This window comes from Nanorana parkeri, unplaced genomic scaffold, assembly GCF_000935625.1.
Source record: "Nanorana parkeri isolate BGI_ZX_2015 unplaced genomic scaffold, ASM93562v1 scaffold296, whole genome shotgun sequence".
Taxonomy (NCBI): domain Eukaryota; kingdom Metazoa; phylum Chordata; class Amphibia; order Anura; family Dicroglossidae; genus Nanorana; species Nanorana parkeri.
Genome location: NW_017306564.1, coordinates 912,183 through 937,169, shown reverse-complemented (window position 1 = coordinate 937,169; position 24,987 = coordinate 912,183). Strand labels below are relative to the sequence as shown.

At 42.9% G+C, this 24,987-nt stretch overlaps 1 protein-coding gene across 1 annotated transcript in view; it reads right to left on the bottom strand.

Annotated features, from left to right (window-relative positions):
• Positions 1-24,987, bottom strand: part of LYST (lysosomal trafficking regulator) — a 214,811-nt gene that overhangs the window by 98,536 nt on the left and 91,288 nt on the right. The window contains exons 17-20 of the mRNA XM_018557714.1: positions 21,632-21,781; positions 9,037-9,174; positions 7,123-7,321; positions 4,307-4,438 (exon numbers count right to left, since the gene is read on the bottom strand). Coding sequence (XP_018413216.1) covers positions 4,307-4,438; positions 7,123-7,321; positions 9,037-9,174; positions 21,632-21,781 — 619 coding nt within the window. The remainder of the gene's footprint in view (positions 1-4,306; positions 4,439-7,122; positions 7,322-9,036; positions 9,175-21,631; positions 21,782-24,987) is intronic.

The following is a 24,987-nucleotide window of genomic DNA, read 5'->3' as shown; positions in this document are numbered from 1 at the left end:
GCACAGGTCAGCGCTGCAACGCACAGGTCAGCGCTGCAACGCACAGGTCAGCGCTGCAACGCACAGGTCAGCGCTGCAACGCACAGGTCAGCGCTGCATCGCACAGGTCAGCGCTGCAACACACAATGCAGAGGTCAGCGCTGCAACACACAATGCAGAGGTCAGCGCTGCAACACACAATGCAGAGGTCAGCAGTATAAGGAAGAAAGAAAAGGGACTTACAGTTCATTTAGGTGGTATTCAGGTGCCCTCTTCTTTCTCCTTTCTTTTCACATCCCGCGCGGCATTAGTTTCTGTCTGTCCAATAGTAACTCTGCAGGCTTCCTTCCAGGTTATGGCAGCTGAGCTGGGCGGAGGAAGTCTGCAGGTGCCTGAAAGAGCCGAAGACAGCCGAATCTGATTCTCCTCCTCCAGGAGGAGTGAACACAAAGCCAGCAATCAACGCTCGGAAGCGGCAGTAGTGTTCGATCTCAGGATCTGCCGGCAGCGCACCCCCTCCATGGCATTCCACTCGCCCCCACGCAATTTTCACTCACAAATTGCGATGGGGCAAGTGGAAATTTTGAGGCCTGGTGTACACCATGCACAGCGATGCGCTGTTATAATGCATCACAGTGCTTGATTTTTGTTCTCTTTTCAAAATAACATTAATTTAACTGTGGCAGTACATGGTAAAGCGTTTAAATGTACACCTGTGTAATTTTATGACAACACAACACACAAACGATTACCATAAGTCGCCTATTTACAGTTTTGCATTAATTTTTTTACCGTTTCGCAAAAAGGCCCAATTTAAAATTTACATATATTTGTTATTTATTAACTCAATACAGTTTTATGGTTTTAGATTTAGTCAGAAGTTTTTTTTGTGTGCACCGATTCTGATTTTAGTGTGCTTTTATCAATTGAATTGTGTATTTTTATTGGTTTAATATTGATTTGACAAACATTTGCATAATTATTGCAGGACCTACAAAATTAGTAGAACTATCTTTTTATTCTACCGGGCATGTGCTTTCAGAAAATATATGGTTTGGGTGGCCTTTTACAAACGCTAGCAATGCAGCAGTAGATAAACAAAAAAATGGCAAAAATGGTGTGGCCAGCTGAGGTGCAAAACGTTCCGGAGGGCTTAGCCATTAAAGGGTTAAATAGAGAAAATGTACCATTTGAAGAAAAAAATAAGCTAATTTTGAAATTGATGGCAGTAACATGTCTCAAAAAAGTTAGGACAGGGCAACAAAAAGCTGGCACTTAAGTGGTACTAACAAGGAGGAGCTGGAAGAACATTTTGCAACTAATTAGGTTATTTGGCAACAGGTCAGTAACATGATGATTCGGTATAAAAAGAGCATCTTAAGGTGCCCACACACCTTACAATTTATCTGCAGATTTTCTGTGGTCAGATGGAAAAAGTGCAACAGATTGGCCCAGGTGGAGATTACTCCATCCACACAGTTAAATGTAGATGGAGGAATCTGTTGCACCTTTTCCATCTGACCACAAAAAATCTGCAGATAAATTGTAAGAAGTGTGGGCAGCTTTAGAGAGTCAGAGTGTCTCAGAAGTAAAGATGGGCAGATGAAGTTTTCTCATTCACACAATTTGCCATGCCATCCAAAACGAGCAAGTTAAAGCTCTATCATGCAAAGAAGAAGCCATATCTGAACATGATCCAGAAACGACTCCATCTTCTCCTGGCCAAATTTCACTTAAAATGGTCTTTTGCAAAGTGGAAAACTATTCTGTGGTCAGACCAATCCAAATTTTACATTCCTTTTGAAAACAACGGGCTCCGCGTCCTCCGGGCTAAAGAGGACAGGGATCTTCTGGCTTACGGGGGTGCATTAGTGCATATGGAATGGGCAGCTTGCATATCTGGAAAGGTAACATCTATGCTGAAAGATATATCCAGGTTTTAGAGCAGTGTATGCTCCCATCCAGACAATGTCTTTTTCAAGGAAGGTCTTGCATATTTCAGCAGGACAATGCTAAACCGCATACTGCATCTATGACAACAGAATGGCTTCACAGTAGAAAAGTCCGGGCGCTTAGCTGGCCTGCCTGCAGTGCACCAATTAAAAATATTTGGTGCATCTTTAAACGAAAATACAAGAAGACCCAGGACTATTGCGCAATTAAAATGATATGATGATATGTTTTCTATTTCCTATTGTGAATAAAATATGGGCTTATGAGATTTGCAAATCACGGCATTCTGGTTTTATGTACATTTTACACAGCATCCCAACTTTTTTGGAATTTGGGTAGTATAATTATTCTTTATTTTTAAAAACTCTGAAACAAGTGCTTCTGAAAAACACAAGTTTTTCACTTGTAAAGCATAAACTAATGAAATTGCCAAAAACTATAAGTTAACATGCCCAAGAAGTTCCTCTTTTAAAGTAAAAGATAATAGAAATTGGTAAAATAATAACTAATTGCGTTACTTACAATATCCTTTCTCTGCCCAAGTGTTGATCAATATAAGGAGACTGTCACTTTACCAAACCTAAAAGCTAATGATAGGTGTGAAGTGCAGGCTCCCATAACTGTCTGCATATACCTGCAGCAGCTATCAGTGCCTCCTGCTTCACTTCAATATCAGGCTTTTTTTGCAGCCAAAGCTTCAACACTTCTATCGCAGCATGCTTACCAATTCCCCAGCACATACCTATTAACCCATCACTATTATAGCCTGCCTCATTAACCTATAAAATGCGCAGAGGGCAGAAAGAGCATCTTTTAGCACTACCCAGAAGTTTTTGCCATACCAATACACATAAATGTACTGCAGAGGTTTATAATCAGTTTGACCATTTTTCTTCAAAGGCATGTATGACAGCAACTACCATATATATTCACTTTTTACTTCAGCTCTTGTATTACTGGCAGATTATTGCAAGAGAAGGGCTCGCTAGAGCGCCTTACGTGAACTCACAGGGAGAACAAAGAGGCAATCCTATTGCCAGAAGGAAACTGTAGCAGAGAGTCTCAACAGCATATGCCATGCATTGACAGTGGAGGGAAATTTCCTTGGTATGTTCAGAGCAGAACAAGAATGGAAGGACAATGTCCTGGTTAAAGCAGGAGTATAAAACTGTCGGGAGAAAGGAGGCCTTAAGCCTCATCGCAAACTTGTCTATGTGTAATACTAGAAAGGCTCTTTACAGGATTAGGTCACTAACTCTGAGAACCGCCTTGCAGAGGTGATCGCAACAAGAAAGGCCACCTTGCGAGTGAGGTCAAATAAGAGAATATTGCCTATTGCTTCAAAGGGAAGCCTTAGAAGGGCCAAAACAACCAGGCAGAGATCCAACTTTGTCACCAGTGAGTTTACAGGTGGAGCAATGCGAGTGACACCCTGTCCAAAAGCCTTCACCAAGGAGTGAGAGGCAAGGGACCTTTGAAAAAGGATAACTAGGGATGGGATTTGTCCCCCGATTGTACTCAAAGCTACACACTGATCCAAACCAGACTGGAGGAAGGATAGAAACTGTCCCATGGAGAACTTTCTAGAGTGGAACTTCCAATCCTTGCACCACGCAAAGCAAGCCTTCTTGGTGCAATGGTACATTTTGCCATAAGTCAACTTCCTAGCTTTCAGGAGTGTAGAATGACTGGGTTTGACAGGCCCCCATCCTCTAGGACCAGGGCTTTAACAAAATGGGGAGACTAAGGGTACCAAATACACAAAATGGCTGGCTCTTTCCCTAGGGGCTGTGAGAAAATGAGGAAGTGTTGAAGCCCTTACTTCATCACTGCAAAGAACAAACAAAGAATCACAGCCTGTACTTTAGGGCTGCAAGGTAAAATTTAAAGTGTCTCCGGCCTGCTCCTTAAGGCAGCAACACATAGTAAAAGTGTCATGACCTGCATGCCACAGATGTAATCGTTCAGGCAAGTGCTGGCCTTGCATCTTCTTCCAAGTGAGGTGAGGTGAGGGAAAGGTCCCCCCAAGGTTTAGCTGAGGAGTCAACCAATCCAGAAAGCTGCAAGAAAGGAAGCACACTAGCTATGGTACAACTAGAACATGATAGAATTATCTTGGAAAAAATGCAAAACAAACAAGGAAAGAAGTATTCTTCTCTCAGTAGAGCAAAAATACCCATCACCTATGGACACTAGCAAAAAACTGAGACTTGCCATTATATAGGGGCTGTCCTTGCAGCTTTTTCTTTTTGCCAGTGTCCAATCACCTGAAGTAGCTGCATATAGCCTACGGTTAAGATTCTGTGTACCATAGTGTATGATTAACAAAATACTGTACCCCATTTTTATTATTGGATGCAAACTTTTGCATTACCTTTCTCCAGTGAGTCTGAAAACTCTGAGGGGCTTTTGCTTGAAAACACATGACCTACAGCAGATTGTCCTCCAAGGCTAGAATGTCTCTGATTTATAAATGATTTTAGTTTTTCTTGAAATATCTTGTCGTCTATTGTGAAACAAAGTGGAACATTAATGATAATAATAAAGTGGGAACAATTTGATGTAAAAATACAAAACGTTATGCCTACATTAAAAAGTGTATTAATATTTTCATATTTACAGTAGCAATTTCTATATACAGATGCAGTCAAAATACAGTTGTAGAATTGGATAACAAAATAAAGGTAAGGAATAATTGTAGGGATGACCAATCTTTTTTTTTTTTTTCCTCCTTTTTTTGAGTGTTAAACAGATCCAACATCTATTGCCATAACAATTACTTTTGACTTCTGTCCTACTATCACATACATCATATGAAAGCACATGTGAAAGCATTCCATGGGCTACTAATGATATCCTGCACCACTGTAAGGCCCCGTTCACACCAACGCGTCATCCTTTTTGCGCTTTTGTATGCACGCACGCACATGAAGACGCACGTTTTGATTGGCTGCCTAAGAAACATTGCGCTCAGCGTACAAACGTGCAACATGCTTCTGCCGCATGTTTCCTGGTGTTTCTACTGAAGTCTATGGGTTAAAAAACAGCTAAAAAACTGCCAAACGCTCATGTACTTTATTTCTGTGTTTGGCATTTTGCTGCTGGTTTTTTGCTGCTCAGGTGTAAACACAGGCTATTGAAAATCATGGGATTTCTTATGTTGGGTGTTTGGAAGCGCATTTTCTATTGTTTAAAAACGCCTGGGTGTGAACCAGGGCCAACAGCCATAAAGTTTTAAGGTTTATTTAAAAGTGCATGTAAACTCTAACAATGAAAGTCTCCTTTTTGCTTGCTCACGTTCTGTTAAATATGCTATTGAAAGTGTTTTGTTATACGTTTGACAAGTGCAAAACAAATATCCATGAATAAAATATCCAATGGCCTCTGCTTCTGCTGCAGTGTTTAGCCCTGCCCTGTTAATTTCTGTAGACAACAGAACACATCCTCCATGAAAGAGGAAAAAAGTCCTCTTTCTCTGCTTCCAAGTTTCATTCAGCTATGACACCAGATATTTGAAGGCTTGAAAGTTGAAAGCTGAAATAAGCACACTGGACAACCTTGACAGTTTGAATGCTTTTAAAGTAACTGTTTTGGGAGACAGTAAATTGGTGGACTCTTTAAAGTCAATCTCAAAAATGACATGTCCATCCAAAACTACCCTGTCCACAGGGTAACAATGTTGCAGGGAGTTGCACAGCAGAGTGAATAGCATTGTCAATCTGCTGCAGGAAATGGAAAAATAACAGATATACTTGCAGGATCAACATGTAATAACTATTTTACAAGAGGGATTCAGAATTTTTTTTTAAAAATCCACGGTGCTAAAGGTTAAGTCCGGGCTGAAGAAAAGGCTACCATTGTAAATGGGTCCCCTGTCACACTGCAAAAGTTGACTGCTAGTTTTGTCTAAAGGGATTGGTAGAAGGTCAAATACTAAATGTTATTCCTCACTCCAACAGGCTTCTTCTGTGCTGCACAACCAGTCCCCTGAAGCTATTTCTCTTCAATGCGGGAACTGAGCGGTCAGACACTCTGACATCATTACATGCAATGCAGGACAACATCACATAATCAGACAGTGGAAGAAAGCCCCAGATGATTGAAGAAATATTTAAATATTTCACCTCACTCATCTTCCCCTAGATAAAATGAGCAGTTAACCTCAAAGAGGAACCTACTACAAAAGGTAAGTGCCTCCAGCTCAAAGACTAGCTTGAATGCTAGTGACATCACACTTCTCTTATTAGTGTAATGTACAGTATGAAACGACTTTGGAAACAGAAAACTATGTGGATATAATACCTGTGCCAGAAAAAAAATATGTTTAAAGTAGAACTATGGCCTCCCAAAAGATATGTGCTGGTGCATTTAATTATAGGTTCATGGGCTGGGTTCAGACTGTTGCACTGTGGTAACATGCATTGTGTATTGATGTGCTGCAGTGCCAACAACAATAGGACCGCATTACACAGTCATGCACCACAATGCATAACAGTGCACTACCACGTGTTTTGGTGCACGGTTACAAAAAAATAAATATGCATGCACCGTTTTTGGTGTGTTCAAATAAATGGGCTGTCCTAACACAACACATGTTGACGACTATCGATGCACATTCGTCAAACGCACCGTGTGAACCCATGGTTACAGTTTTCTCTTCATTCTGAAGCCGGGTTCAGAGCCAAGCTGCATTTCTCAAAGACTTTGCCTGCATGCACTACAGTGAGAAGAAAAAATGTTTTAGGGGCGTAGCTGTCAGCATCGACTGTAGCTGGTCAGTCAGGATCTGGTCACACCTAGTCCTGCCCACAGCTTTGTGGATTGACAGCACTGCCTCTCTTGCTGAAAGCTTCTCACTGTGGGCTGCAGTGTCTGGGAGGAGGGGAACATGTAAGACACAAAGGTGGATTAGGCTTAGCCAGAGAAGCCTCAGTTGAGGAGGCTTGGGCATTTTTAAAAGTAACCGGATTTGGTTCCTGTTTAGACTGCTATACAGGAGCCGTTAGTTGTACATTACAAATCATCCACCAATTAAAGAAAAACCCACCTTTGCAATATTTTTAATTAGGCACTGCATTTAGACAGAATATGGTGACTGAGAACATTAAAATGTTAAACATTTATTGCAATAGTTAAACTAGATAACGGACTGTAATAATATATTTATTACATAAAAAGGAAACCTCTTACCAATGTGTAGAGAGAAGAAGAAATTGTTAGGATTGTGGCAAACATAAGTGTTTGTTGGTGGGTGAACTGCCAAGAGGAAACTGAAGATTAACTGAAGAAGATCTAGTTCTGGAGGAGATCCAAGTACTTCCTCAATGATCCTGATATACGATACACAGACATCTTGAGGAATAGATGTAATATGTTCTTCTCTGTGTTCCTAATATAAAAAGATTTTAAAGTAATAATTGTAAACCCTGATGAGAACGAACAACAAATGGCGCACACCAAAGAAATCATGACACCTTTAAAAGCTTCATTTATATGTAGTTAAGTCCCCTTTGAAATATATTATCTATGGGCTCAGTAACAGTCATGGAATTACCCAATATTGTCAATCAAAACAATCCATTATAGTCGTCTTGCTTTTGGATCAGAATTCATGGTGCTCGCCTATATACTTCTGTTCTACCTCAGTGTTATATGTCAAATAAAATTTTCATTCATTCTAATAAAGCCACCTCTGTTATAATTTAAAGGAGGTATGTAGAAAGGTAACTGCTCATTTTTCTCTGTGGGCTGGAATACATAAATATTCACCTGATGATCATTCCTGTAGTGGGAGTGCTCACCTCCTCTGCTCTGGCTGTGGTATGTTCCTCAGCGTCCACATGTCTAATGCAGGTGAATGGACTGCATTAGAAGAAGTGATAACGTCAGTGGGGCTTAGACCGCCCAAGCCCGGGGAAGGAGAGGGCTGGGGGACTGATCTAGCAGCTAAGCAGAATTGAGGATCAGGTGTGCATTTTTTATTTTAGCCCCTAGACCAAAACGAGCAGTTAACCCTTGAAGCGTGGGGGTATCCCTACCGCAAGGGTTAACTTTTTTTATTCCTGGAGTTCATCTTTAAGATACTGATAATCCTCAGAGTATCTCTGCATCTGGAGACAAACGTGTCCAGTTTGTTGTTAAACATGGAGGCCAGGAGGTCCACATCCTGTGTGGAAATACTTGAAGGTTTAGAGACCACTCTTCCAGATCCAGACGCTACAGGCAGTCTGCCTGCCAATTGTCTAAGCTTGGAATGTGAGCAGTGGACAAGCCTGGAAGTTAGGGTTCTGCCTAGGCTTGAATTCTTTCTACTTCTTGTGCCACAGCAAGACTTTTATCTTTTCCCTAATGACTCCAGATGGGGTGCCCAATGTTGAAGGAGCAACCTAATCGCTTCGAGCTCCAGAATGAATGGGAGACCAGATTTCTCTGTCATCCAAGTTCCCTGCATTGACAAGGATCTAGGACTGCTCCTCAGCCCTGCAGGCTGGCATCCATTGTTAGGCTCTTAAAACACCATGGGAGGAAGGATTTCCCCGACACCAGAGCCTTATTTCTGAACCCCCAAACAGGAGATAACCTGGTCTTCGGTGAGGGGGTTTGTCTAGAGATTAAACTGATTTGTCCCACAATGACAGAATCTTGTGTTGTAGATGTCTGGAGTAAGACTGAGCAAATGGCATTGTCTTGAAGTAGACTACCATAAAGTTCAAAACTCCCATGCAGAATTGCAGAGTAGGATGGCTCCTGAACTGTAGAGACTGATTGTGGAAGAAGGGCATCAGAAGATTTACCGTGGGAAAAACAATTCTGGCTTAAGTTGTAGCTACAATGAGATTCAGATTTTCCAAGAGATGTTTTGGTTCCAGCCCCGAATTCTGAAGGTTCCTGATCCAGCTGAATCTTTTTAAGGACTGGACCGTCCGTATCACATTGTCAATCAGAAATAGTGCCAACTGTTCCCTCAATAGGATATTGTCTAGGTACCCCCACAATAAGAATACCCTGGGAGCATAGTAAGGCTAGCACGGGTTCTAATACCTTGTTAAACACTCAGGATGAAAATGACAGGCTAACATTGAGATTGATAAAAGTCCAAATTACCTGAAGAATCTGACAAGCAAGCAAGAAATGATGTACCACTCTGGCTTTTAGAAACTGCTTTATATTAAACACCTTGAGAGGATGGTTATCTCTGATAAGTATCTGTAATGAGGTTAGTAAGGTTTCCCAAACACCAGCCTAAAGTAAACAGAAAAAAAAACGTAAATTGACTTTTAATCTCTTCATGATAGAAATTAAATACAATTTATTACATAAAACCTAAGCCAAATGCCTAGGAGGACATTTTAAATTAAAAGCTGTACACCAAAGATTTGCACATTTCATTGAAAATTTTAACTTTAGACCCAAGCTAAACATAACAGTAATAATAATATTAGCTTAATCCATAATAAAATTGTATGTGTGTTGTATAGAGCCAACAGTAAATGTTGATGGTGTTGGAATCTTACTAAAAGTGATTTCGAAATGAAATGATTTTATGTAAACGTGTACAGATGGATACATCTTTTGGGTACCTAAAAAGCCTGCAACAGTATTCTCTATTTCGTTTTTGTTCAGCTCTTGATAAGATACGGTACCTTTAAATATTCATTTTTACATCAGCACACCTTCTATACAGTGTAATTATTGTTCCCTGTAACTAATCCTGAAGAGTAGAGACTAACTTTTTAATCTAGGAACAACTGGTTACATTTGAGGTTAGCTAAAAAAATAAGCAAGTAACAGCAATTAGTTACAAAGCCACAGGAATATTGTATGATTACCCTTGATTATATCATGCCACTGTGTACCATAAACCATAACAAATTACATGTTTCATCAGCGGTCGATAACTAACTTTACCGAATCATGTTACAACTCCTAGAGATTGTAGTTTAGAGATATCCTCACCAGAATCCTTTGTTCCATTCAACTGTCACAAACATTACAAAGTCAAATTATGTAATATAGAAGACAGAATGCAGACTACACAAGAAACGGAAGTTTCACTGCAAGAAAGTGATGCCTTTTTATGGACTTGGAAAAGGGGCAGTAAAATAAGCCAGTGTGGGGAAATCTTTATGGGGAAAACTATAGGAGATGAAAGGAAGCGGCCAAGTGTCTCAATCCATCAATGCCGAAGTAAAACTGAGCTATCATTTTGGGATATTCCATATGTGATGGAATGAGACAGTGAATACCATCTGTTTTAAGAAGGCTTAATTGTGTTTTTTCAAGACAAAGAAGCATTACATCAAGTGCAATAGGGGGGAAGGGGAAGTGATCACTAGCAATATTGGCATGCTATCAGGGCCCGCAAAGAAGCTTCCCATTCTAGGAGTCACAAAACAGAAACAATCTAAACTATGGGGTTATTCACAAAAGGGTGAAGAGTTTGGAGAAGTAAACAAACAATCTAGGCTAAAATACATGATATTGGAAAAATTGACCAATTCAGCTCACTTTCCAGTTGAGCTTTGTTGTCCTAGATTGTTCACTTCTCCTGCCTTCTCCAAACTCTTCACCCTTTTGTGAATAACCCTGTATAAATACATAGAAACATATACAGTACATGCATAAATGAAATGGGTACTGTGACAGTGTAATACTTAAAGAAATGCATGTAACAGTTATACAGCTTCTAAATTATTAAAGTTAAAGTCAAGCACAAATTAATATGATCAGAAGTAGGGCCAACTTCATAAAATATAAGAAAATAGAACACAAAGAGTTAAGAAAATCTCTTGATGTATAGGCCAATGCAGCCTGGGGTTGTCCACCAGAACCCCTTGACAACTATATACTGAGTGGCCAGATTATTATGACCACCTGACGTTTGTAGGCAAATTGGCTATAATTAGCTATATTTTCGCGCTGAAGTTGCTAGAGGGCCAGACCATTATAAATAGCGAAGCAGGTTGTTTACCACGACAGTAGAGGTGATTTTTTTCTGAAGATATGGGTAAACAACGCAATTTAACAGCCTTTGAACGTGGGATGATTGTTGGCGCTCGGAGCCATGGGGCGAGTATCAGCAAAACAGCAGAATTTGTTAAATGTTCAAGAGCAACTGTTGTTAAAGTGTTTAAAGACTGGACTGTCAGCCGAAAATCTGGGTCTGAACGTGTGAATTGTGGCCGTCAGCGACTAGTCAATGTTAGGGCAGAACGGAGAGTGGCAAGACTGGTACAAGACAACAGAAGGGCAACAGTGCAGTGCCAGATTCCTAGCATCAACTTTCAACATCTCGTAGAGTCACGAGGCGGCCCAACGAAGTACTGATGGGCCATAATAATCTAGCCACTCAGTGTATATTTAAACAGCTGCTTTGTTCTTTTCCTTGTGATCTGGTATTGGCTCAAAACCCCAAAAAGAGGGGGGAGTGGCCGGCGCGCGTCCTGCATGGACGGCTACTTCGGAGCTCTGCTCAATATCGAGCCCTAAGGCAACCCAAAGCGACACAGCAGGTCACTTATCCTGCTGTCCAGCCGGTGGAAACGCTACACGACTCTGCAGCGATGTCTAAAGGGGAAGAAAAGGGCGGGCGGCTGCACGAAGAAACTATCAGATATCTTGACTACTTCGAGCAGACAGCGTGGCCAAGATGGCGCTGGCTCTTCTCAGAAGCGCTCGTCTGGCGCTTCCTCAGCTGCCTCCTTATGCTAACCTGCCAGTGCCTCTCCTCTCTCACTGCAGGATCCTACCCACATCCAAAGTCCTTATCAGAGCGCAGCCCAGCGAAGTCCAGGCCGCAAATGTCACCACAGGCTGCAATCCAGGTAGAGGTGAGCTTGCTTAATGCATCCCTTGACGACACCAGGGAACTTGTAGCCCCAATTGATGATTTCCCTATTTCTAATCCAGTCGGATGTCTTAAGGATATGGTAATGTCGTTGAGAAGTTCTTTGAATTCAGATATGCAATCCTTAATAAACACAATTTACAACGGATCTGAATCAGCTGGGAGACAGGGTCACACATATTGAAGATAAGATGGGGGAGTTTGTGTACACCTTTAATGACCTTGTGGACTACCACAATGATAGAGATGATGAGATGGAGTGAGTTAAATCTAAACTTGCGGATCTTGAGGATCGCTCAAGACGCAATAACATTAAGATCCGTGGCATACCAGAATCTGTCACTTTGTCCGATCTACCGCAGTATGCAGCCACCCTCCTCAAAGCAGTGCTTCCTCACTCGCAACAAGTTGATATCACAATTGACCGCATCCACTGTCTCCCTAAACCTACATATTTGCCTGATAAAATACATAGGGATGTTTTGATGCAAGTCTACTTCTATCATGTGAAAGGTCAATTCCTACGCATGGTGCGGGATACTTCAAATCCCATGCGCCAACTACGCCCAACTACAATTTTTTACTGATCTATACCAACACACCAAGCTGCTTAGGCAACGCCTCCTGTCTATCACCAAGGCTCACAGAAACCACTGCATCGCCTATCGCTGGGGATACCCTACTAAGCTCATCTTAACAAGGGAAGGTGAATCTTACACTATATCCACATTGAAACAGGGTCTATCTCTCCTAAAGGTATGGAACAGTCTCCCCGCTGCTGATATCACACCTGCAGAGGCTGATTCTGAAAGGCGCCTTGTTTCATGTAAATGCAGCTCCAAACAAACGAAATAGTGACCTGCTGTACTTCACTGAATCGATCTGTTTCCTTCAGGCCAGAGGGCTCTCTGGAGCTCCACTGCTCAGTGATACCCCCCGTTGCTATGCGCAGTAACACTCACTGCGAACTGTTCCCTTCGAGGGATTTTTATTTTTACACAAAGTCGATTGTTAGTTTACTTGTTTTTTTTTTTCCTTTTTACATTATGAGCCAAGCACGGTTCCTTACATGTTCTTCGTGTACATCCCAAGTCTCAGATGGTTGCCTACCGTTGTTGAGAACATCGCCATATTCGTCCTTTCTCGCCGTGAGTACGCCTATATGTTCATCTCCCTAATAGCCCTTTTCCTATGTCTTTGAAGATCCTATCCTTGAACGTTAAAGGCTTTAATCACCCAACTAAAAGGCGATTTATGTGGAAAGAAGCTCAATCTCAGACAGTAGATGTCCCTTGCATCCAAGAAACACACCTCCAATCTTCAAAGTCACCATCATGGTCGCACAGCTGTTTCCCTCATATATTTACTGCCCACTACTCTAAGAAATCCCGCGGGTCCTGATTGCGTTCAGAGACTCTTAGTTTCTCGCTTCTGGATTCTTATTTTAACCCAATGGCCGTTCTCATATTCGTGTGCTCCCTTAACTCAACCATTTATACCATCGCCTACTTATATGCTCCTAATACACACCAGATCCGCTTTCTGCGTAAAGTCCTTAAGAAACTCTCCACCATCCGTCAAGGCTATCTCCTTCTTGCTGGCGATTTCAATTTGATCCCCGATGCCTCTTTGGACTCCTCTAACACCTCCAAGAGACCTTCCCCTAATTTTCAAGCTCTGCTCACTGAGGAGGATGTTTACGATGTTTGGCAATGTTTACATGCTTCTGAGAAGGATTACACTTATTTCTCACCACCTCATAAGTAGTCCTTACTCTAGGATTTACTTGTTTATAGCTGATAAATGTCTTCTTTCCAGGATAGCTGATTCTGCCATTCATGACATCACGTGGTCGGACCACACTCCAGTTACTTTAACTATTTCAGAGGGTCCTTCCGTCTGATGTCTATGTGTGGCGCAATAATGTATCCCTGTTGCTCCAGCCTCATAATGTGAAAATTGTCAATGATAACGAAGGAATATTTTGCTTTAAATTCCTCCTCGGTTACCGATGTTTTTTGTTTGTGAAATGCACATAGGGCCTATATAAGGGGCGTCCATTTGAAGCTGGGGGCACTAGCTAAGAGGCAGAGGTCCCAGTAAGTTATCCAACTACTAGCTCAGATTAGAACGTTAGAGTCCCAAAATAAAGCCCACCCTACCTTATCTATTTCCTCCAAAATTTCTAAATTAAGAACAGACCTTAGATTGGTTCTACTGAATCAATTTGATAAACAAACCTTTCCAACTAGAGCAAACTTTTATTCCAGTGGTAGTAGTGCTGGTAAACTCCTTGCTAGACGGGTGAAGAAAACTAGAATCACAAGATATGGCACCCCCAACATATCGCAGATGCTTTTAGCTCTCATTATAGTGCTCTTTATAATCTCAAGGAGGAATCCTCTATCCCCAAACCCACTGATGCCGCCATTGCGGATTTTGTACACCCTCTCCAGCTACCACAGTTAACGTCCGATCAACTTCATAACCTAAACGCACCCATCTCATCCTAGGAAATTCAGACTGCTATTAAGGCCTTGCCTTCTGGTAAAGCACCGGGCCCAGACAGATTTTCTGGGGAATATTACAAACAATTTGCCTCCATACTATTTCCGTATTTGACAAAGCCTCGACCTCTGCCTCTTTCCCACCAGAGATGCTCAAAGCTACCATTATTACGATACCGAAGCCAGGGTAGGACCCGATCCACCCCCAAAATTTTCGCCCTCTTTGATTTGAAGATATATGCAATGATTTTGGCTCTCCGTATGTCGTTGATTATGCAAACTTTGATTCACCCTGATCAATCTGGGTTTGTCAAGGGAAGAGGAGCCCCGACGCTACTAGACGTGTATTAAATATTATACACTATGTGGAACGCTCTGGGGTGCCTTCTCTGCTGCTGGATGCGGAGAAGGCCTTCGACAGAGTGCATTGGGGTTATTTACAACACACTCTATCCAAATTTGGTTTCTCAGGCTGGATCCTTACCGCTATCATGACACTCTATTCCCACCCCTCGGCACAAGTGTTTACATCCGGTGCAATGGCTAAACCTTTCCCGATCTCTAATGGCACACGGCAGGGTTGCCCTCACTCCCCATTACTTTTTAACCTTCTCATTGAACCATTGGCTGAAACTATTAGAATGCACCCATCTATAATCGGGGGTTTAGTTTTAGCCACAGCTCCCACGTAATCAGTCTCTTCGCAGATGACGTTGTACTACTACTCACAAACCCGAGGTCCTCCCTGGCAGCGGTAGCTCTGTGTTAGACTCCTTAAGTAATGTCTCTTATTATAAGGTTAATACTTAAAAATCCCTAATCTTAGACTTGGGGCTAGACCCGCATACTCGGTTTTCCTTACAGGCTGACTTCCCCTATATGCGGAATGATAATAGCATACCATACCTGGGCGTTACGCTGACTAAATCTATCTCCCACATGTACCACAGTAACCACGTCCCTTTTTTGTCCACTTTAAAGAGTACCCTAAGTAAGATCCATAGGGAGATGCTTTCTTGGACGGCTAGATTGTCCTCCTTTAAGATGCTCGTGCTACCCCAGCTGCTGTATTTATTCAGGACACTCCCTATACCGCTCCCGTCCAAATACTTTGATGCTCTCCACAAATGTCTTAAACGGTTTCTATGGCGTGGTAAGCCCGCTAGATGCTCTCATGCTATATTGATCAAACACAAGCAGGCGGGGGGCCTGGGATGTCCAGATTTGAGGGATTACTACACGGTTGTACTACTGGATCAGTTAAGATCATGGTTCAACCCAATGCTCACTAAGCCATGGAGTGATATTGAAAGATTATTACTTCCTAACAGCAACCCTCACATTTTCTTGATCTCCTAGGCACTCTCCCCCGACATACATAAAGGCCTTTTTCCTATGACTCATGCTTCCTCGTTAGCGTGGTCTCTGTTCTTGCTTAACGACCCAACCCGAGACCCGTCAACTATCATACCTATTCCTATTATAGCACTCGAATTAGTAACCCCGCATATAATCACTTTTTTCTAGGGCGAGTCGGGCCTTAGCTCAGTCCATAAGTACTATCGTTGTCGCACTCCTTACCGATATATCCCTTGTAGTGGGGGGTGCTCGCAGTGACTGCGGATGGCGCCACGAATGTCAGCAAAATTGTAGAAATGTCACCAGCACACCAGTCCTTTTAGTTTCAATAGATTTTTATTGAGGCATTTTCAATTATACAAGACAAGATAAATGAAAAAAAAGGAAAAGAAATTAAACAACACAGAAGGTCCGAACAGGACCAAATTACCAACCCAATGAATGGGTAATGGTGTATGCACTGTAACATTTGAGTATGTGCCATGTTCTATTGTGAGGTCCAAAAGGGTCTACACACATATTATCGGAAAATTCCATGTATCTCCGTCTTTAGGATTCATGGGGTAGGTGTGTTTTTCTGAGACCGCAGATACCAGGGTTGCCATTTCCTTTGGAAGCTCGCTATGGTGTAATTGCGGCTTGCAACCACTCGTTCGTATGCGGTGTAGTTGTAGTATCTGTAGTGTTTCTGATGGGTTAACTGCCTGTGTACCCTTCCAATGTCTCGCTATTATGAGTTTGGCTGCTAGGAGGGTGTGAATTATGATAGCCCTGAGGTTATTGGGGTATTGGTCTATACCAACACAAAGAGCTAAGTTGGGCGTGGGAGCTATAGAGAGGCCCGTCACGGCCGACATTATCTGGAAGATCTGCTTCCAAAAGCTAGTGAGGGATTTGCAGGACCAATAGGTGTGGAGCAGTGTGCTCATATGTCCACAACCCCTCCAGCACAGCGCAGAGGAAGATGGGGACATCTTGGCTAGTCGGGAAAGGAGTCAGATACCATCGCAACAATGTCTTTTGAGCTAGTTCCCACATGTCCACACATCTAGAGGCCCTCCAGGTTTCCCTGAAGGAGGTCAGCCACTGGGCTTCGGGGATAGAGCCAGCCATATCCCGTTCCCAAGCCAGGAGGGGAGAGCTTTTCTCCAAGTTTAGTTAATTGTGGAAGAGTAGGTAGAACGAGATGCCCCTGGCTTGGGGAGGCCTAGAGGCATAGAAGGAAACTACTTTAACTGGAAGTCTAACGGTTAGATTCTTCCTATGTTGGAGAAAATTGATTATTTGAAGATACCTGTAATATTCTGTCTAAGTCCAAATTGAGTGGAGATGTCCTGGAATCTTTTTATCTCACTTCCCTTCATAATGGCTGACAGTGTCAATGCCACTGTTCCTCCAGGACAGCAGAGAAAGGTCCGGGACCAGAAGTTCCAGGGAGGTCATCGGCACTGGCACAGGCTTCAAGGGAGCGTGAGAGAATGTTGACCCTATTAGTGTTCCCAAAGGCCCCCACCGATGCTCTGATGGGGGGTGATAGCCCCAACATGGGAGCGGATTCCCAGAGACGGGATAGTAGGTATGCGAGTAGGTCTCTACCAGGGACCATTTCCTGTTCTATGTTTAGCCAAAGTTTGTTGCTGGGTGCTGTGAACCAATTTCTGATGTGTGTCAGTAGAGTAGCTAAGTGGTAATCTGCAAAATCTATGTATCCCATACCACCCACCGACCTGTGTTTGATTAGGAGCGAGTGGGCGCTCCTGGCTCTCTTGCCCTGCCACAGTCTTTAAGACAGGATTGTAGGGATCGAAAATACCATCGTGGGATGGTAATAGGCAACGTGCGAAAGAGATACAAAATTTGAAGCAAGAATAGCATCTTAAACAACGCCAATCTCGCAGACCACGACAAAACCTTCCTGCTGAGGTTAGCCAATTCTTTTTTGAGCTTCTCTAGGAATGGGGGGAAGTTGCGGTCAAACAGCTCGGGGGTAGAACTAGTCAGTGTTGACAAATCCCTTTTTGTGCTTACTAGGAACGGGGGGGGGGGGGAAGTTTCGGTCAAACAGCTCAGGAGTAGAACTAGTCAGGGTAACTCCCAAGTATATAATACCTGAAACTGGCCAAATGTAAATCGCTATGTGTTTTTATAGTATCTATGGTCTTGGGGTCCAGGCTCAGAATCTGAGATTTGGTAGCATTCACTTTGTAGTAGGATACATAAGCATATGATTGAATAACACGAGATACGTCTAACAGGGAGGACACCGGATTCGTTAACATGAGGAGAACATCATCAGCAAATAAGTTAATCTTGTGTGAGTGGCGTGAGATGGTGAATCCCGAGATCTGTGGATTAGTTCTAATCTTTTCAGCAAAGGGCTCTATAGACAAGTTAAAGATTAGTGGTGACAAGGGGCATCCCTGTTGGGTACCATTGGTGATGTTAAATGGATCCGACAGAGTGCCGGATGTAAACACTTGGGCGAAAGGGCAAGAGTATAAAGCTAAGATGGACGAAAAGATATGGCCCATAAAACCGAACTTAGCCAACACCTGGCGCAAGTAGAACCAGTGTACCTGGTCGAACGCCTTCTCTGCATCTAACGCCAGGAGCAGAGAAGAGGCCCCGGAAGTCCTTGCCTGGTGAATGATATTGATCACTTGTCTTGTGGCATCCGGAGCTTCGCGAACCTTCTGTGAACCCTGGTCAGGGTTGACCAGTGTCAGAATCACATCAGTGAGCCGTTGAGCTATGAGTTTGGCATACATCTTTAGGTCGCAGTTTAATAGTGAGATAGGGCGAAAATTTTAGGGTGAATCCGGTGTCTTACCTGGTTTGGGGATAGTGACAATGAGGGCCTTTAGCATCTCCGGAGGGAAAGCCTCAGAGGCAGCAGCAGCATCAAACACCTTCAGCATAAATTATTTCAAGGTTGGGTGTCTAAAGATCGAATCCAATTTAGAAAGTGGTCGATCCTCTGCTTACCTTGTCTCTTTGCTCTGGCTCCCATCTGTATGAGAAGTCCCCGGATGACGGCCTTGTGGGCATTCCACAGGGTAAACGGGTCTGTTGAGGTCAGAGCATTAAGGGTAAAAAAAATTATTTTAGACTGTTCGTAAGCTTCAGGACGTTCTTGAGCCTTCGAAGAATAGAGATGTTGTTACGCCACACATATGTCGACTTGGAGGGCAGGTTTCCTGAGATTTGGATGGTAATTGGGGCGTGGTCCGACCACGTAATGTCATGGAGGAGCGTTGCACCCTAGGGAGAACTCCCCGGTCCACTGCGAACAGGTCGATCCTGGAATAGGAGTTATGAGCCGTCGAATGGAAGGTGAAGTCTTTTTCTGAGGCGTGTTGGCAACGCCACACATCAAATAGGTTCTCTGCATGTAGCCAGGTTTATAACGAAGGCAAACTGTGGTGGGTAGTCGATGTGGAGTCTAATTGGCGATCGGGCACAAGGTTGACGTCACCGGCGACAAGGAGAGAGCCCTTCTGTTCGGAAGATGCCTTTTTGAGGACTATTTTCAAGAATCAGAGCTGATGGGTGTTGGGTGAGTATATATTAACAATCGTGTATGGAACTGAGTTAATGGAGCATATCAGTATGATATATCTGCCCGACTCATCGATAATGGAATCAACGAGAAGGAGACCGAGTTCTTGACCGCGATCATTACCCCAGCACTCTTCTGCGGTCCGTTGAAGATTGTAGGAAATAGTCTATGCGAGCATTTTGGGGGCTGAGTGGAACAGAAGTGGGTTTCCTGGATGCATAGGACATCTGCCTCTAAGGATATGGCTTCTTTCCATAGCGACCTCTGTTTGGCCAGGTGGTCCAGGCCCTTGGCGTTCAGAGAGAGCAAGGTAAGACTCATGTTTCAGGGTAGCAGTAGGAATATTAGAGTCAGGCACCTCCTTGCACGCGGGTGTGCTATATGCACCCTTCTCCTTCGCAGTTCAAGGTAGGTGCTGGAGGCGAAGGGATAACTATAACAGCGGTGTAGAGGAACAAAAAAAGCAAAAAAGAGCTTTCGTGATCGGTAGTAGTTTCCTACGGAATGAGAGAGTGTGTTGTGAGAGATCGGCATACAACTGGAGTTTCGCATAGTCCGCAGGTAGAGGAGAGAGCCTGGCAGCCTTCAAGATCTGATCTTTGACGTGATAAAAGTGGATGCGCATCAGAGTGTCTCTTGGCAGGTTGTCAGGTAGGTGGGATGGTTTAGGCAGTCTATGGATACGATCGATGGTGAGATCAGTATCCGGAGCCCCAGGGAGGAGTGGCTTAAAGAGAGTCTGTGCATATCCCGTGAGATCCGATTGCATGATAGACTCAGGGATCCCCTTGATTTTGAGGTTGTTGCGGCGGTTGCGATCTTCCAGATCTGTCAGTTTAGTTTTAAGCCACAATTTTTCCTCGTCTCTCTCATTGTGGGCATCCACCAGTTCATTAACTGTTGAAGCGAAATCCCCCATCTTCTCCTCAATGTGGGAGACCCTCTCCCTCACTTCCTGAATGTCTGCTGTAAATTGTCTTATGTTGCATATCAGAGTGTACAGGTGAAACTTGAATAATTAGAATATCGTGCAAAAGTGATTGCAGTAAGTTCTGCAAAAGGGGCCCAAACCAAGTACTGAGTACATATGCATGCTTGTACTTTTCAGAGGTCCGATATTGTTCTATGTACAATCCTTGTTTTATTGATTGCATGTAATAATCTACTTTTTTGAGGTTGTGGATTTGGGGTTCTTGGGGTTTTCATGAGCTGTAAGCCATAATCAATCACAATTATGACAAATTATCTTGCTTTGCATGTAACGAGGCTATCTCATATATTAGTTTCACCTTTTAAGTTGCATTAGTGAAATAAATGAACTTTGCACGATATTCTAATTATTCGAGTTTCACCTGTATAGTGCTTCTGAGAGATACCAATAAATGAAGCTTTTGCTATACTAAAAGGACTGGTGTGCTGATGTCATTTCTACAATTTTGCTTAGCTCAGTCCAGTCTCTCTTCCAGGGTTCTGACTTAAAACCCTTCCCAGCCCTAGCTGCGGAATATGGTTTGACTGACCGAGATGTTTTTCAGTATAGGAGGATAGTTCATTATCTCAAGTCCTTTCCAATCCACCTATATAACCTTCCACACCTGATCTGGCAATTCTTTTTCTCAGCGACTTCGACGAAACATAGGGCTATTACTTGGTTATATTCCACCCTCCAAAACAAATGTGTTTTCACCAAATCTTGTCCCTTTCTACGCTGAGAGGATGACCTACAGGCTTCGTTCACCCACCAGCAATGGACTTGGGCCATCGCATAAGGCAACTAAAAATGCTGACCTGTGGGAACTCTCTCATAAAATTACACTTCAATGGTATCCGACCCCCCTTAGGCTCAGTAAGATGTTTCAGTCCTCCTCTGCCGTATGCTGGAGACAGAGCGGCCAAATTGGTAGTCTGTATCATGTTCTCTGGTTCTGTCGCTGCCTCCGCAGCTTTTGGTGCCAGGTATTTCAGAGAATTTCTACAGTTACAGGCTTTTTTACACTTCCATCACCCGCTTTGGCCGTACTGCCTATTGACAAATTCCCTCCTCAGTCCCGCACTATTGTATCACATCTTTTGTTAGCTACCCGTTTGACCATTATGCGCCACTGAAAGAGTACCAATTCCCCCAATATCTCAGAAACCTTGTCTATTGTTAATCTGCACTACCAATATGAAAAGATGTTGTCCTTTGCTGATGGTAATAACATACGTTTTGACAATGCATGGAAAATGTGGACTACCTAAAGAGCCTTGTTTTCTATGCTTGGTTTTGTTTTCTTCTTTCTTTTATTATCTATACGCCCTCTTTTTTATTATGTCCTGCTGTTGTATTATTATACGACTGAAAATTCTTAATAAAAACGATTGAACTTAAGTACCTTACACTGAAAAGGATAAAAATTTGCCTTCTTAGAAAAAAACCTTACATACCTCAGCTTTTGACCAAATTTTCCAATCCAACAGCAAATGTTCTAATAACTGAATGTCTTTGATCACAGCAGTAGAATCAAACTTGAGATTAAATTGTCCGTTTTCATTTATGTTGAGCAACCAATCACCAGTACATCCATACAGAAGGGTCTGTAAAAATAAAAGAATAATTAAATAAATTTACATGCAGGTAAAATATTTCACAATTATTTAAAATATTCTTGGATTTATTTTGGCACATCTCTAAATCAACTGGATGGGGCTTTATAAGGTCCAACACCTCTAAAAGTTCTATTAGTGCAGTTATAGAAAAATTAAAAGCTTTAAAAGGTGGGGTTTTATCCAGGGAAATTAAAGAAATCTCCTGTCTGACAACTTTATTGCACACTCAAATCAGTTCCCCAACATCCAAGACCACCCACAGCCTAACAGATAGATGGGTTTAACCGCAAAACACAAACTAAAGCAGAATGCCGACTGCAGCCTACACAACAGAGGTCCAGCGAAGAAGGCATCAGAACAAGCTTCCAATTTTCCAGAGCTCTTTGCAGTGTGAATGTACCTGATCATACTTCACTCAAAATAATGTGGCAAATAGTTAGAGACAAAATCACCCAAGTCTAATTAAAGCTTTCCATGGCATTACTTGGGAGATTACATGGAAATCAGAGAGAGAAATAGGCCAGCAAAGCAAAATTTTAAAGAATTGAAGAGCTGCGTAAGCAAATATATGCACTAAAAGGCAAACACACAAAGGCCTGTTGAATCGATCTTGCAGAAGCAACCTACGTATTTGTGGTGAGCCAGAGAACACAGTGGCCCTCCAGGGATCAATCACTGCCTTATTCCAGGAATACTTTTCTGGCATACTATTGGACAGACTGGATATTGATAGAGTTCACTGTGCACTGGCCCATAAACTGCCTAGCAGACCCCCAGGAGACATGATAGTTACATTCCCTAACTTTTGAATGAAGGAAAAACTCCTGCAAGCAGTCAAGGCAAAAAAATCAGCTTTCGTTTCCAATGCACAGTAACCCGGTATTTGCAGACCTAGCTCAAAGCATGATAATTAATAGTAGAGCCCATTTACCCGTGCCATATCTACAGATTCTTCAGATGCAAGACATAAGGTGCCACCAGGACTTTTCCTTTAACCTCATTCTTACTCACCAAGACCAGCAGTACAGTACCAGACCACTTTGCCTGTTTTTACCAGGAAAAGCGTTGGCCTGTTGATGACCTGCAGAACTTGTCAGACTCCATTCTAACATCTCCACGAGCCCAAGCCAGCACATCTCAAGAGCCAAGAATATCATCTAACATCTGGCTTGGTCGGGTACGCACGGATTACTCTCTGGAGACGATCTCCTCCATCTCCTGAGGAATTACTATTCCTGATACAAGAAGAGGCATTTGTGTGCTGCATGAGTATAAGAACATGTCACATCAATTATGTCTATTATAATTGTCTAGCCTCATACTCTAATTCTGGAATAGTTTATTTGGAGATTGTTTTTGTTTCTTGTTTTTTCTTTCTGAAATGTGCACATATTAATCATGTTTTTAAATATTTTTAATCTTTGTATAATAAAGAATTTCTGTTTTATCATGTTGTAATTTCTTGGTTCTGTCACTTGGTACCTAAAAAGCTCCACTTTTTCTTTCCTGTTTGATTTGATATATATTAGGGGTGTGGTACCTTATATTCAGGATCTGGTCACAATTTGATTTAATTCACAGGGGATGGAAGAATTCACTATGGATATGGCCAGGAACAGCTTTTCTTCATTTGAACAAACCAAGATTACTCCCTCGCAAAAGAAACAAAAGTCCTTTTGAGGGTTCCTCTTGTTGGTTATATGTTTAGATAAAGCACTCCGATCTTGAGGAATGCAGAATTGAGGTTTACTTGCTTAGAATGACTTTACATATACGAATATGGCATTTTGAAGAAAACAGAAAGGAAAATAACTTCCTGTGTTTCATAGATAAGCATGCACACAGACTAGCATTGCACTACAGCGCCATCTACAGTTGAGAGGACATATCAGTACATTACTACAAAATTGACCAGTAGGTCCCAGGTTGTGGAAGCTTGTGCAAGTTTAAGCATATCCTGTTCAGGATCCATGGGTATGGTTAAGAATTCAAGACACTGTCAAGTTTTTCTTTTCAACTTCCAGTCAGTTTAATTCCCATCAGAATTCCTAGGTGTAAGCAAAGCTCTAGGTTCTATGTACACATATCCAAATGGTGTCTTAATCTTTCCTGTGCCCGGACTGCGGTTTTGGAAGATGATTACCCCTTCAGGGAGCCGGCAGACTATCAGATCATCTCACCAGAACTCCCTGCCTCTGCCCCCCAGTCATATCAGCCCTCCACATGTGCGCCTGAACTCACTGGGCCCGGGGGTACAGGCACCATGCAGGGACTCCTCTCCACTAAACAAGACCTGGAGGTCATGGCATCATCTATAGTAGATGCTCTTAAAGAAATACAGGATATTCAACATCATGTTACTGCAGAGGACCAGAGAGTGTCGGTGATAGAAAACACTACTTCTGACTTTACCTCGGCGGGAATCCATCTTTGCGACACAGTTGTCGCCCTCCTTAAACTTTTGAGTAAACCGCCTACGGCCGAACTGGAGATTGACCATGTGCACCAAGTGCAAGGACCCCGCCAGCCGAACTCCTCTCTGCCCCGTGACGTCCTTTACAGAGTAAATTTTTTCAATGTCAAAGAAGAAATCGTTCGTCAAGCCTGGCGAAAGGGACCCCTGGACTTCGATGGCGTCACTGTAGAGGTTCTCCCTGACTTGTTCAGAAACATGCTCCTCCGAACTGGAGATTGACCATGTGCACCAAGTGCAAGGACCCCGCCAGCCGAACTCCTCTCTGCCCCGTGACGTCCTTTACAGAGTAAATTTTTTCAATGTCAAAGAAGAAATCGTTCGTCAAGCCTGGCGAAAGGGACCCCTGGACTTCGATGGCGTCACTGTAGAGCTTCTCCCTGACTTGTTCAGAAACATGCTTCACCCTCTTCTAGACCTGATCCGGGCAGCTAATGCGACTTACAGGTGGGGCCACCCCTTCCACTTAGTGGTGAGACGCAACAACTCCACCTTCCAGGTTCACCCGCCAGCGCAGCTCCCTGCCTGGTTCAGCTTCCTGGAATCGCAACCCATTGTAGTTCCTAACTGGCTGGACTTTCCGGATGACACTCTGGAGCCCACTCCGTATCCCCCCCCCCCTCTATCGAGACCCCGTCCACCTGAGGCTCCAATGCCTGCTCTGGCTGGCCCTGATATATGAGCCTGCAGTGACCTCATCAAGCATTCCCTTTGCTTTCAG